Genomic DNA, 14,667 nt, shown 5'->3' on the forward strand with positions numbered 1-14,667 from the left:
ATGGGGAAAGAGGCTGGAGTAGAACATCTGTGTTGACCCACCTGCTTCCAGTGTAGTTTTCATGGAGCTGTTTGTTTTTCTTTGGTTTCAGCTTTCTCAAGCCTTTGCATCTTCTTCTGTTTTTATACCTCACTGCTCTGCAGGCACATAAAATGGCCTGGCCCTTCCTAGAACCAGTGGATACCAATGACGCCCCGGACTACTACAAGGTCATCAAGGAACCTATGGGTAAGAAGTGACAATTTGAAAATGTGACATTTAGGTCTGTAAATGTAAGGATGATAAAGTGGCTCATAGTCACCTGTTTAGGTTTTTAGTTTCAGATTGTCCACCTACTTTAGTTTTTTACTCTGAACAAATGCAGAAAGAAAAAAAATATCAAAGATATCTTGACTAAAATATTAGTCAAGATATCTTTGTCACTTTGCGGCCAAATTCCTTATCATTCTTTATTAAGTATATTTTCTTTGTTCATTTTTATTGAGATAAGTAATGTTTCAGAAATTGAGTTTTCTAAACATATTACTCACCATTCAACCTTTTTTATATTTAGTCACAATACAACTACTAATTTCTATGTATTTTATTGGGACGTCTATCTGAACATAGCAGTGCATAGTAATCCTCTGAGGTGAGCAGAAGTAAACAAGCTTCATAAATGGAGCCAACTGGAGTGTGATTTCATCTGTGTTTAAATATGATTGTTCCTTGAAAACCCAAAATCAGACTTAAATCAGAGGCAATCGGACTTTGGATCAGTTTTTCTGAAAATCCTATTACTCCCGATCTAAGCCTGTTTTCTGGTTGCCTGCACACACACTTTGTTAGAGAACATTTGTGAGGAAAAATCAGAAAGCAAGAGGAGAAATATGTGGAGGAGTTAAAATAATATTCTCATCTGTTTAGTCAGGCATCGAAAAGCAGCAGAGATCTTTCTTTCGAGGAAGGGTAGTGGCTTTCTTTAGCCACTACCCTTCTTTCCACTTGCATAATTTTTTAATGCAAGGCCTTTCAGAATCTATAAAAGAGGCGTTATTATTTTCCAGTGAATGAGGTTTTAATAGGCCTAGGTGGAGTACAACTTTGCTTCTTCTGTTATTTGCTGTTGTTTCTCAAATAAAATGCATAACAATATTACAGCTTTCATTGATTTATATCAAATTTGAAACATCGTCTAGCCTGTAAGGTAAAAAAAACAAAAAAACAAATGAATCGAATCGTATTGTGGTGTGTTCTTGAGTATAAAAAATAATAGAATCTTTGGGTCGGGAAATTGATGCTGAATTGAATCGGCATGATGGGTGTGATTTACACCCCTACCGTGAAGCATGGAGGTGGCAGCATTATGCTTTGGGAAGGCTTTCATTGGAAGGGACAGGGAAGGCGATCAAATTTGATTGGCAGAGTTATATACAAGTCAAACCTGAAACAGAAACTGCAGAAATTCCAGACTTCCAGCAGGAAGACAAATCTACATACCAGGCAAACTTTAATGCTTTGGATCAAACGATTTACATTTATTACCTCTACTTTAGCAAAAACATTTGGAAAGACAAATAAAAACACTATTCATCAATCTTCTGACTGAGCTTGAGCTATTTGCAAAGCAAAATGGACAACCGTTACTGGTAAAGAGTACCAGTTCAAGTACAAAGACCTAGACCTGTAGCTACAGTGCAAGTATAGAACCAAGCACTCCAGAAGTGCAAATAATCTCCTCAGAAAACCTTTTTTATCGAAAAACTATTGTTTTCCTTCAAGTTCATAATTATTCACTGCTAAATGTTGAATAAAATCCCAATGAAATACACTACAGGAGGTTTGTGATCGTAGCATGAAAGAAAGTAACGGGATTTTGCAAAGCCCTTGAATAACCTTAATAAGCCATGGAAATGTAGGCGACACAAGAGCATCAATAAAAGCAATAAAAAAAGATCTTATAAATATGTTGAATTATCTTACCAGCTCATTATGTTGGCAAATACAGAATTCAAAGCTGTGATAGCCTGTTTACTTCTGCGACATCAGTTTGTTTTACATTTTATAAATGCTTCCTTTATGATTTCAAAATAAAAGCTGCAAACTTTTTAACTGATTAAAATCCTTGATTTTTACTGGCTTGATATCAACCAGGCCTGGAAAACAATATTTATCTCTCTTGGATTCTGGAGCTGTTAAACATCTAGTCTTTGTGGGATTTGTTGATCTTGATTTTACAGACACAACATATTTTGATGCGGCATTGTGCGTTCGTTTATAGAAAGAAGATGGTGACAGTGAGGGGATTACCAATGCTGCGCTTCTTAGGCTGAGCTTTGGAGCTCCCCGTGTTTATGAGATCAGGTTGTTTCATGCAGCGGTTATGCTGTTTTCATTCTGTAATTGCTGTAATCTCCAGAAGCAACACCCACGCTCAGTATCTTTAGCATTAAAAACGCAGCCGTCTGAAGGCCAACTGGGAGGAAGCCCTCCAACTCAGATCAAACCGACCATGTAAACGGTGACTTGCGTCAACGGGGGCCTTTTTGAACTTTTATACAAACAAACCGTTAATGAGCTGCTCCTGGGCTCCCCGTGGAAATGCACCGTCGCCCCACACTTGGTTATATGCTGGCCTGCTCCTGGAAACTCATGTCCATCTGCCACTTTCACCATTTAAAAAAAAAAATAAAAAATTGAGGTTGCAGGAAAATAAAACATAAAGCAATCTTTTAACTGCTGTGGCTGAAGCTGCCGGTGGTTTCTGGAGGCCTTTAGCATGAAATCTGATGAGGGAGAAAAAGGAGGTCTTTGAAACTTTGATACAGACTCACTGCCCGCAGTCAGATGGGTGGAGGGGATTTAAAAGGTCAGACATGTTGGTTTGAAAACGCAGCTCTGGGATGTCATGCAGATTACCTGAAGCCTCATCTGTTGCCAGTTTTCCTTCCTCTCTCAGACATTCACATCTTTCTTTAATTCTTAACTAGTTAGAACATAGTTTCTGACACTGAAAGCTTCTTAAGTGGAGGTCCTGGTTATTCCTCCTCTGGTTTCAGAGGAAACTTTCTCCCCCAGAAATGATGCTCCCCTCAGGAATGATAAATAGGTAATATGTCAGCGACTTATCGGAAGCCTGAGAAGATCGAGGTCAGCTCTGGAAGAAGTTTCACATATTTTCTAGTCCCCGCATAATGATTTGAGTCGTAACACTGTCAGTTCTAAAACCTGGTTATCAATCTTCTTCCTCCGCTGACAATATGCCTGTTCTTCCAGTAAACAGCACGCTGGTGGTTCTTTTTAGGATGTGTTTTATAGCATATATTCAGTGTCTAACTGAGCGTTGAAACCTTTCCTCAGACCTGTCCACCATGGAGGAGAGGTTACACAAACGACAATACGTCAAGCTGACTGAATTTGTAGCAGACATGACCAAAATCTTCGACAACTGCCGGTACTACAACCCCAGCGACTCGCCCTTCTACCAGTGTGCCGAGGTTCTGGAGAACTTCTTTGTCCAGAAGCTTAAAGGCTTCAAAGCCAGCAGGTAAGAAAGTGATGCTGAAGAGGAAACAAGGCTGAAAAATAAAGTGAAGTTTCTCTGTAGAGGAGAATAAGTTCCTCTTCTCTTCACAACTTCCTTTTGTTCTTCTTTACATTTTCTCCCACTTTGTCATCACCTGATGCTCATACCAACCCTGTTTCTCTGCATCAATTCTTCATTGATTAATAATAAATGTGGACTTATGAAACCATCTGATTTGAATGGGTTTAATTGGGTCATAAAATGTCCCAATTTTGGAGTATAACCAATCACAAACAATGCTTTACAAAATCTGAATGTTTGATACTTTTACACGTATGCTGTAGATCTGAGCGTTATCCGGATTTAAGATAAACATCTTTGAGCAAATTGGTTCTCAGCTCTGTGTGTTTTGCATGTTGCTTTGCTTCAGCACCTCTGCTTTTTTATAAACAGCCATTAACTGATAATTACCCATTCATTTTAGGCAGCTGTATTTGAGAGAAATTTGTTCCAATGTTATTGAAAGCAAAGGACATGTTTCAGAAAAGGAAAGTTGAAGAAGCATTTCCAAAAAGGAACTTTGAAAATCGTATCAATTATATAAAAAAAGTTCATGCAAAAGTTCATCCAATATGCTGGTCAAGATTCAGCAAAGCGATACGTCTTCAAACTTGGAAACAAGGTCCAGTGGATTGTTTTTATTTGAAAGACGGACAAATGCAAAGTAGGAGGATAAGGATAAAGCATTTTTCAAAATGGATAAAAGTAATAAAATATTATTCTGTCTTTCATATTTAGCATTACTAAATCAAGCTTTTCAGACCCATCTCTTAGTAGCTGAATCCAAGTATTTTTGCAAATAGCAAAGTTTAAACACCTAAATACTAAAGGAAAAACAAATACCTCAAACATAGTCAAACTTGGGAGAGCATCACTCAAAACTGATTCTGAATTAGGGCTGGGTTAATCATCCATTTTATGGATTAACCTGCTTTTTGTTTATGAACATTAAATTTTTTAGAAAATCTGGATTTTCCACTCCTTGTGCTTCTTTAGCTCAGTGACATCTGATCATAACTTTCTTTAGATGTCTCCACACAGCTGATAAACTAGTTCACTGTGTGATAACATCAGCTGCTAATATTCAGTTTCATTGTTTGTTGTGAAACATGTTTATTTTACAAGCTTGTTTCACAGCTTAAACTGTTGGCCTTGAAATAAAGCTCCTTCTCCAGACGTGATGAATGAAACCAAAGCTGGTTTTTGAAAACCATTTGTGTTATTTACCATTTTTAATATGAAACAAACAAAAACAACAATCAGATTTGGTAAGAAGAAAATCAAAGGTTATTATTTATTTATTTATTTATTTTTCTTTTTGGGGAAGTTCATCCAATTAATTTTCTTTTATATAAATGTATCTTTTCAGATGTTTTTTTTTCTAGATAATATTTACATTTTTCTGTTTTTATGATTTTTTTTTCTTTTAATATTTTTGAGAGGCCAAGTTTTACAAATGTTATTCTTTTCAAATCCTGATCTCTAGATTTCAAACTCTATACTTGTGGGCGGTCTCTGCACGAACCAATAGAAAAGCTGTTGCTAATGTCCCACAGAGCAGACTTATTTCTATTGGTCAGACCACCTAGAAGTATAGAATAAACTAAAAAAAATTGCTATTTTTTCTATATTTTTTCATCGTCCAATTTTTTTTATTTTCTCAAACTAAAAATAAATAGCTGTTTTGGCATAGTCTTAAAATGCTCTCAAACTTCCCTTTAACTCTCAGATCTTATACTCCATCTCTGTGAGGCTGGGTAGGTTAGAGAGAGTTTGACCGTTGGGTTCAGGCGTTGGAGGACAAGGGAGACATCTCAAAGGATGCAAGTTAGAGACCACTGCTTTACCTGATTCAAATGAAGATTAAGAGAAGCAAATGCCTATCAAACGGATGCACATTTATCAGCTGAGTTGTTTTTTCAGTTTGTTTCCTCAGTCAGTCTTTACCCGATCATTCGATGGTCTGTTAAACTGACACCATCTCTGATCGTTTCATTCACACCGATCGATTTGTTCTGGTTCCTTTCAGCCACTTTTCATCCTGCTCTTCTGTTCTCTGAACGCTGACGTACTTCGCCCGCATGTGTTGACTCCCATCCATTCTTTCTCTCTCTCTCTTTTGCAGATTGTGATGTCAGACTCCTGGGTGCCGGAGTCACTGTTAAACAAAAAAGTTCATTTTCTGTTGCGGATTTTGCCGTTTTTACTTGTTTAAAACGGCATTAAAACTTTGTATGAAAGTGCTTATAATAAGCCACACATTAGGAGTGGGTTTTTTTATTTTATTTTTAAAGTAAATAAAGCAAAAGTTTTTCTAATGTTTGGTATATGCAGCCATGTTGGTAGCAAAGAGCCTTCAAGGGAAAAAAGTATTTTTTTACACACGCACCACCAAACATTTGAATCGTAGGCTGGATATGAGATACGAGACTTCGTGTTCTTTACTCAACACATTTAGAAATCAGACATAAATTATATTTGATAGCAGCAGGATATGTTTACCTCGTTTCTTAGCTAACAAAAAAACTGAAAACATGCATCTTTAGTTTATTTTATCAGCTGTTCTCCTGTATATTTTATGTTTATATCTTTTTGTGAAGGACTATTTTTATGTTCTGAAGAAAATAATGATAGAAAGTGTAAAAAGAAAAACATGGCAGAGTCTAGGTTAGCGTTTCTGTTCTCAGTATGCTCAGCTTGGGGCTCTTAGATGTACATAAGTTAGTTGGGCCGACATTCTGTCACATTTCAGTGACTTTCAACCAACATGGCTGCTTTGTCTGTCAAAATGTCCGACCCACTAGCATCCAATTTATTTTGTTTTGTTGGTTTTTGTATTCTACTCTAGTCATGTTTTTGTCATATATTGTAAAGATTTTAATAAAAAAAAAAAAAAAGAAAACAAGAAGTTTTCCAACCGTTTTTTTTCCTCCTGTTTCTTCAGGTCTCATAACAACAAGCTACAGTCAGCTGCATCTTAGCTTCTGCTTAAAATCCAAGTGTCAAAAGTCTCATCTCTGATTCGTTAGGACGTGTTGTCAGATTGGGGTGGGGGGGTGGGGGTCCTCCGAAGGAGAGCATGCCCTCCTCCATCTTCACACTGATTGGTGTCACACTGCCTACCACCCATCTGAGGGGCAAAGGACTGAAAGCAGGAGTTTGTTTTCCTCCGTCAGAGACCAGGATGAGGGCAGCTGAACATCCACACTGAACCTTCTCCACCAGGAGGATGGGAATGAAGGAGAAAATATGGATGAAAAAATGATATTTGGATGCTGAATGCAGCCTATCCTCACAGATTCCTTCTGCACGGTTCATCTTCTGTGTTCTCTGTTAGAAGTCCATCAGTTCCCACTTATAATCCGTTACATTATTTAATTTATGCTTTAAAATACATCAAACTAGAGTCCCATTTTATATTCCCGTACAAAAGTTTTCCTATGCCTTTGTCACTTTACAACCACAAACATTCTCCTCATCTGTCTTTTATGTATCAGACTGACAATACAATTAAGGCCACATCATTAACACCAGGCATATATATAAAGCTTGTTTTTTAGGTTTTCACAATTGTCCAGCAGTCCAGGTTGAATCCAATAAAGAAGAGTCTAAAGATCCAAAGATGTGGAGGAGAGCAGAGTTCTTCTAACCTGTGAGACTTAAGCGCCAAAGATAAATCATCAGCCGATACTTTAAAAAAACACTATTTAAAATTATTATTTAGGTTGTGAATCATTATCAAAATATTTCTTTAAGAAAAAGAAATTATTTAGGTTAGAATCCAACTTAAGTTTTGCTTTCAAAAGCAAAACTTAGTTGAATTCCAATTAGATGCCAGGTGTATGAATAATGAATGCCTTTATTTTGCCAGTTTGTCTGAAAAAAAGATCCAGCCCTGTCATATTGGATAGATGGCCTCTGTGAAGCAGAGTTTAACAAATTCTGCAGTTTTTATTCAGAATCAGGTCTAGGCTGACTCTTCCCATCATCTCCAAGATGCTTCCTTGTACCAGCTAAATAAGCCGCCCCACAGCATGATGCTGCCACCTCTGTGTGTTAGAAGCAGCACAGTTAGGTTAGAATTGTTTCCGTCATTTTGAGATTTGATAGTTTATGAACAAAATATTATGTAACTCTGCAGCTCCTCCAGAGTCACCATCAGCCTCCTGTCTACTACTCGTACTGATGCACTAATTGCCCTTCACTTTTATTTTTTTAAATAACAGCCCTCTATTGGATGTTAAAATACCGGAACATTTTATTGTAACTCTGCTTTTATTTATCTGAACTCTTTCCTTTGTCTAAATGATGCCGTTTATCCTGTAATGTTCTTAGAGTGGGCTTAAATTAAAGGGGTTGAATACAAATGAACACCAGCTGCTCTACCAGCAAACTGGTGATACAGGATGGAAGTTTGGTTGTAATGTGACAAAAGGTGAAGAGGAGCTTCTCAAATACATGAGATCATAATGGATGTTACTCTGTTTTAGATTGACGTTTTGTTAGTAAACTCCTCAGGTGTGTCTGCAGCGAACAGCAGCTGTGTCTGTCAGCTGTGGTTTTCACAGGCTGAGTCATTAATGTCCGGAGGGAAACGGTCAGCGGGCAGATCCTCCCACCCACCACATCCGGTCTGTTTTGACCCTTTTTTCCATGCAGGTTAGAAGCTGCATGTGTTAACAGCAGGAAGATGAGTTTGTGTGAAAGTACAGCAGCGTCCTCATAGAGTCTCATCAAAGCTGTGTCTGAAGCTGACAGGTTGGCTCACATGCGTCTCTCAACTCTCCCTCAGAGGACGGTTAGAGTAATTGGATAACGAGCCTCCTCACTCACATCAGCTCAGTTATGTTGCGGTCTGCGGCAGCGTGACTGGGAGTCAAACCTCAAGCGACGACCGACTGTTGAGTCTTTGTATGAGAATTTTATAGCTGCATTTTTCAAGCATATAACATTTTTTTGTAATTTACCCTTTTTTGTCAGAGAAGGGGGGGCGGCGATGCATTAAAGGATTATGGGAACTTTTCCATTTGAACCCTGAAGCTTTCATATCTTTTTTTTTTTTTTTTTTGAAGCAGAGTTGAGAGGTAATGTAGCTTCTGTCTTCTTCTGTCTTTGAACTGAATGTTTGTTAAAAGATGATTATGTGCTTTATTTTCTGTTTATAATCTCTATTGTATATTATTGATGTCTAAATATGTAGAGAGAACAGATTTTTAGAGCAGTACTTTTATTTTTTACTATTTGAACCAGCAACTCAGTCCTCCTGTAAATGAAAACTATTTTTTCCCCCTCTGTAATCGAAACGGACTCTGTTCTTAAGGTGAAAGTTCTCCTTTATATAAGAAGTGCTACACATTGTGAGCTTATTGGTTTTGATCCGGGACTGGTGAAACGATAACTTGTACAGTTTAGTTTTTTTCTTTTTTGTAAAAAAAAAAAAAAAAAATCAAACAAAAAAAAAAGTTCAGCATAACTTCTATATTGACATTGCGTTTCTTGTTTTATTTATTCAGATAAAGTTCTTTTTTTTTTAACTAGTGTCTTAAGGAAAAAAAATATATAACTACAGATAAAAAGCACTCTACGTTTTAACAGTCCCACTCCAGAGACTCTTTTGTACTTGATAGGAAATTTCATCCTGTATAATAAAGTCAACTTTTTGGAAATTTTTCTGTTGTCTTTTTCATGTGATTTAGGAAAAATTTCTTGGTTCTTTTTTGTCAAAGAAGAAAACACATTTAAATTGATAATGCAGTTATATTTACAGTTTGGTAGTTGCTGCTCTAGTTTCTCCAAATATCCCATAAAAAACAATAGAATGATTTAAGTTTTTTTTTCTTGTTTGTTTTTTTTCCCCATCTTTCTGAGACACATTTTCTATCCAAAACAAACTTCTTAGACTCTTCTAAACCCAAATCTATGAGGGATATGGTGCAACATTCATTAAATGTCTGCAGTTTATTAAAATAAATATTTTAAAAGAAAAATAATTAACCTTTCAGTATCAATACCAGACTAGTCATGAAACATTACAGTCCAGCTGATTCTTAGTTTGCAGTCATATTTCAAGCCTCTATTTCTTGTTACATCTTCAGAAACAACCTTTTAGTGAACCAGCCTGTGCATATCTGAGTGGAAACACCAGGCATGAAGGCAGAGGAATGGTCTTTCGAGAGGATTATCTGTAGGAACAAAAAACTGCTGCTCTGAACGAGTACAGTGGCCTCCATCATTTGGAAATGGAAGAGGTCTGGAAGCACCCGGACTCATGCTGGAGCCGGGCGGCTGTCTGAATTAGACCAACCAGGAACAAAATTAACAATATATTTGATCTGGTCAGCGAAGCATGGTGGTGGCAGCATCATACTACGGGGGTATTCTTTTTGATGATGTCTCTATTCAGACCAGTATGCACTCCAAAAAGTGAAATCTCTAAGTCATTTTTTCTTAAAATAAGTGAATTTTTTTCTTTAATTAAGGAGATAGGTGATACTTTGCCAATGGAACAAGACAATTTGCATTTAAAATAAGAAAAAACAATTGCCCTTCCTTATTTTAAGTGTACATTATCTAATTATCTTATTTTAAGAGTAAAAATACTCATTCCATTGGCAAATTGTCTTATTTGCCTACTTAAATTAAGGGGAAATTACTTAATTTAAGAATTTACTCATTTCTAGATCGTTGCAGTGTGGATAGATGGAAGTAAAAGCAGTGATGTATAGAGACCTTCTGGATGAATTTTGATCTTAGACTTCCAGGAGAACAAGTGAAAACATAAATCTGAAAGGCTGTCCTTCTTCTCTGCACTGGCCTTCTGTTGCTTTTAAGATAGATTATAAAATATTGTTTGGTTCTCTGGAATAACCTGCCCTGACATATTTGATCTGCTGGATCAGTGGAGATTTAAAAAAGTTTTCTTTCTCTACCTTTCGATCAAGCTTAACATTTCAATTTAAACTTGTGATTTATTTTTCTCTTGGATTCAAAGGACTTTGGCCAACCCCTGGTTGTTTTGAAATTAGCTCTATAAATTAATTTGGGGTTGATTTGATTCATTAGTTTTAAAGGCTAAGGAAACATTTGGACATTTATTATTAGGTAATTAACTTTGATATCACCAGTTTACCTTTGATTTTTTTTCCACATATAGTAATTTGTGAAAAAAAAACAATTATTCCCAATGAGATGCACTGCTTGGAAAGAGACAAAAAAAATATGTTTTCATAAAATCTTTATTTTCTTTATATGTACACCACTGGTACTGGTTCTCTGACAAACCTCTGAGGCCTACACAGAACAGCTTTGTTTATTCTGAGATTATAATCTAAAACAGGTACAGGCTATCCAGGAGAAGGTGCTAAATAAGAATATTTGTCAAAAGTTTATAAAACTATCTTTTATTTTCCTGCAACTTTGCAATTATTAACCAATTTATGTTGGTTTATTGCATAAAACGCACTGAGTGGAGAGGTGGGCCCCCGGGGAAGAGGTCGTGACCTTTTATAACGTTCCTGTTATCAAGTCATCCTAAATGACACATGAGGTCATCAGCATGTTTCTCTCTACTCTCCAAGGCCTCCACCTCTTTATCTCCCCACTCAAACCACTAAATGGATCCAGAGACTCTCACGGACGCCAGGAGCACCACAGATGACCACAAGCCCACAGACGTTTTTTGTCAGTTTCTGTTTTTCTGGAGTATTCACACAGGAAGCGTCTCTGAGATATTCCCACCTACCAACCCCATACCCCTCCTTTACATGCTCTGCGATGAGGAATGTCCTCCCGCTGTGATGGCAGCCACAGTGCGGATCGGGCTCCCGTTTCCTGCCCACATTGCTGTTCCCTCCAGCACTGATCGCAGATAGAGGCTGCAGCGGGCCTGGGAACTGACCAGAGATGACGGACATGTGGAACGGGGGTCAGCAAAGCCTTCCTGGAGGACGAGCTGAGAATCTGGCTCTTAAAATTTAATTTCTGCATCTTAGTTATGGGAGCTACTGAGGGAGGATAAGGGATATTTCTAATCTATAAAAAAAAAAAAAAAATCATGATTTTTATTTAGGATTTTCCTACCATCAATATTTTGAAGCTAAGCTAATCTTCCTCTTCCAGTCTTTCTGTACTTTTGCATTTCTATAATTTTTTTCCTCCCGAACAGATTCAACGTGCCAGAAAACAGCATCTCGGAAATAAGCTGCTATGAAGGCGCTTCTTTGAGCGTCCAGGTGCGTGGAGGATCAGATTTCTTTGATTAGATTCATGCTCGTCTTCGTCGCTCTGCTTGGAACACCACCGCCTTATCATCATGGAGACAAAAATCAAAGCTAGAGAAAGTAGAAGCTCGCCCAGGGCCAGCTGAAGTTCCTCATCCGTTTTCCTAACTCCTTTCTGCTCAATTTGTTGCTGCTTCTTAGTCTGGACCTTAACTCCCCCCTTCATAGTGCTCACCAACAGCTTCCGACAAACTGATAAACCATTTGTTTAATTGCATTACTATTCCTTGTAGTCGTGCCAGCCATGCATTCCTAAAGGCAAATGATCGTCATGAAAGGGATTGAGGACAAAACATGTTCAAACTTTTTTTTTTTACACCTTGTTATCTGGATTTAATGTCATGGAAATAGCATTGCTTTGAACAGTAAACCATAGATATCCTATGCTGGGTTCATGGTAATCAGGATAACGGAAACTATTTACATTGTCGCAATTCGGAGATGGGGATTTAATTTAAAGATGATATTTTTTGTGCTTTAGATCAGCCTCATTTCACTTTAGGAAAGTATAACAGTTGGACTCTGGGACTTCATGTACCAGCCATGAATGCATGAAGAGTTTCAATGGAGTTGATGAGATGAGGAGAAGCATTTACATTTGAGGCCAGTTCGTCGTATTGGTTTGTATTGAACAAAATTTCAGTTCAGTTCTTTGGGAACTTTATAGATGGAGCAGATATGGCGCCGCATGGCAGCAGTCCACATGGAAACACATCCATGTCTGCACCATGTCCTGTGTTTATCACAATGCCAAATGGTTAAGTAAGATCAGCAGCAAAGTCTCTTCCCCTGCAGCAGGAGGCGACAGTCTCGTCTCTGGTTCACCTACACCTGGAGCGGACGGCCTCCAGAGCTTTCTGGTGTCTCCGTTTGTTGAAGCGTTTCACGTAGTTGCTGCTGCGCAGGAGGCCATCGCCGGGCTTTAGTTTGCCAGCCACAAGGGTCAGCAGGTCACTGGGAAGGTGGCGCCTCCGGTGGAAGATCTGACCCATCACGATGTATCTGGCTCCTGTGGAACAAAGTAGGTGACAGTTTGAGCTGAGTGGGAAGAACCACAGAGAAAAACTTTTATTTTTTAACTATTTTGTTTTCACTAAAAAATCCCGAGCTCAGGGAACTTGATTTTTTTCACATTTGAGTCTATTACTTTGGGACCAATTATATAAAATATAATTGCTTAAAAAAAGCTTCAAAGAAACAGTAAAATATGTGAATGCTAAATTTAAACAAAGTATTATGCATAATCAGACATTTAAAGGTTTGTAACGCAAACATCTGTTTGATTTTATTGAGATTTAAGCTTCTTTACAGTCAAAAAGTAGAGCATAACTGTAATAGTATATTTAAAAGAGGATGTTTTTCTATGTTTTTAGCTTTTTGTTCCTTAAAATCTCTAATAAAACGGAGCACAGCAGCTCAGAGGTTTATTACATAACATTAGTAAACAAGCAGCATCATTAAAGGTATAGAGGACGATCTTTTATTTCTAGGTGGATCATCTATGTAATTGGTCCTCCTAGTTGTCAATCATCCTGGTGATATGTTTACATAAGGTCGTCCTACATGCTCATCTCGTTAGCTATCTTTTTCTGCGCATGCGCACTTTCAAGCGTATCTGTGGTGAGCTACAGTTTCAGACACTGAAGGTCACCTTTCTCACAGTGGTTCTTGGAAAATGGCCGAGGGTCATAAGAAAAAAAGTGTCTATGAAGTGTATGAGGAGAAGGGATATATAGATATATCCAAGAATGCATTGCACGGATAGCGCTCCTCGCAAAGCATTATGGGGTTTGCTGTCACAGTGGCCGACTAATAAAGATGGCGCAGGCACCACACGGTGGGGGAGGAGTTACGTGACCAACGTGGCAAAAAGCAGTGATCATCTGTCCAAACAGGACGGTAACTGAGTTCACTATAAAGTCCACTATATAGTCCCCACCCTATATAGTGACCGAGGGATTTAGGGGTTAGGGTGGATGTTCGGGCACAGTAAGCTTGTATGAGCTATGAGAACAGTAACTTTTAAACAGAGCATGCACAAGAAGAAATGGGCTTGTGCACGCTCTTGCACGCGTTAAATAGGCGTTCCCTCTTGGGAGCGGGTACAGGGTTGTTCAAGTGGAGAGGACGGCTCTTTTAAAACATTTATAAAAATCCTCCACAATATAAGACCCAGGCAGACAAGTGAGGGGAAACGTTTAAGATCAGTTTAAACTGGGTTTAGTTACAAAACAACATCCCAAACATCATACGCCTCATAGAGCTCTGTTCTGTCTAACATTTGAAAATGTAAAGAACATGAAACAGCTCAAAGAATCGACGCCGACCCCCTGTAAATCTGGAGGAGCTGCAGAGATTTAAACCTCTAGTGGATGAGATTGTTACATGGCTCATGGTGACATGTTCCGTCAGGTTTAGTTTTCAAGAGTAGAGTTAAAGGAGGAAACAGATGTAGGAAAGAAACAGTCTCTAAAACCCATTTAAATGACGCAGCACAAGAAGAGGAACATTATCTGGTACCAAAATGATAGAAAACTATCCCTCATATCATTCCGAGCAAACCTCCAACAAGATGATTCATGCTGTGGGATTCATTATTTCAGCAAAGACAGGAAAACTGTAATGACCTGATAAGATGAACAGAGAACTTAGGAAGAAAAACCTCCAGAAGAGTTAAACTGAGGAAGAGATTCACCTTTCAGAAGGATGGAAAAATGAAATATATGATCAGCAACCAGGGGGAGAGACATGCGGCAAAGGACCACAGGCCGGATTCGAACCCCACCAGTCGCCCACCTCAAGGACTAAAGGCCTCCATACATA

General features: G+C 38.1%; 1 protein-coding gene across 4 annotated transcripts in view; it reads left to right on the top strand.

Moving 5' to 3' along the window:
* bptf (bromodomain PHD finger transcription factor) overlaps window positions 1-6,621 on the top strand; it is a 49,476-nt gene extending 42,855 nt beyond the window's left edge. For 2 of the 4 annotated variants that reach the window (XM_015400200.1, XM_015400197.1), the window contains exons 34-36: window positions 144-228; window positions 3,340-3,526; window positions 6,510-6,546. In XM_015400200.1, coding sequence (XP_015255686.1) covers window positions 144-228; window positions 3,340-3,526; window positions 6,510-6,546 — 309 coding nt within the window. Of the gene's footprint in view, window positions 1-143; window positions 229-3,339; window positions 3,527-5,690; window positions 6,440-6,509 lie in introns of those variants that run through there. The other 2 variants (XM_015400196.1, XM_015400199.1) reach the window with 2 other exon arrangements.
* The last annotated feature ends 8,046 nt before the right edge of the window (window positions 6,622-14,667 follow it).

This window comes from Cyprinodon variegatus, unplaced genomic scaffold (assembly GCF_000732505.1).
Source record: "Cyprinodon variegatus isolate N-32 unplaced genomic scaffold, C_variegatus-1.0 Scaffold1081, whole genome shotgun sequence".
Classification (NCBI taxonomy): domain Eukaryota; kingdom Metazoa; phylum Chordata; class Actinopteri; order Cyprinodontiformes; family Cyprinodontidae; genus Cyprinodon; species Cyprinodon variegatus.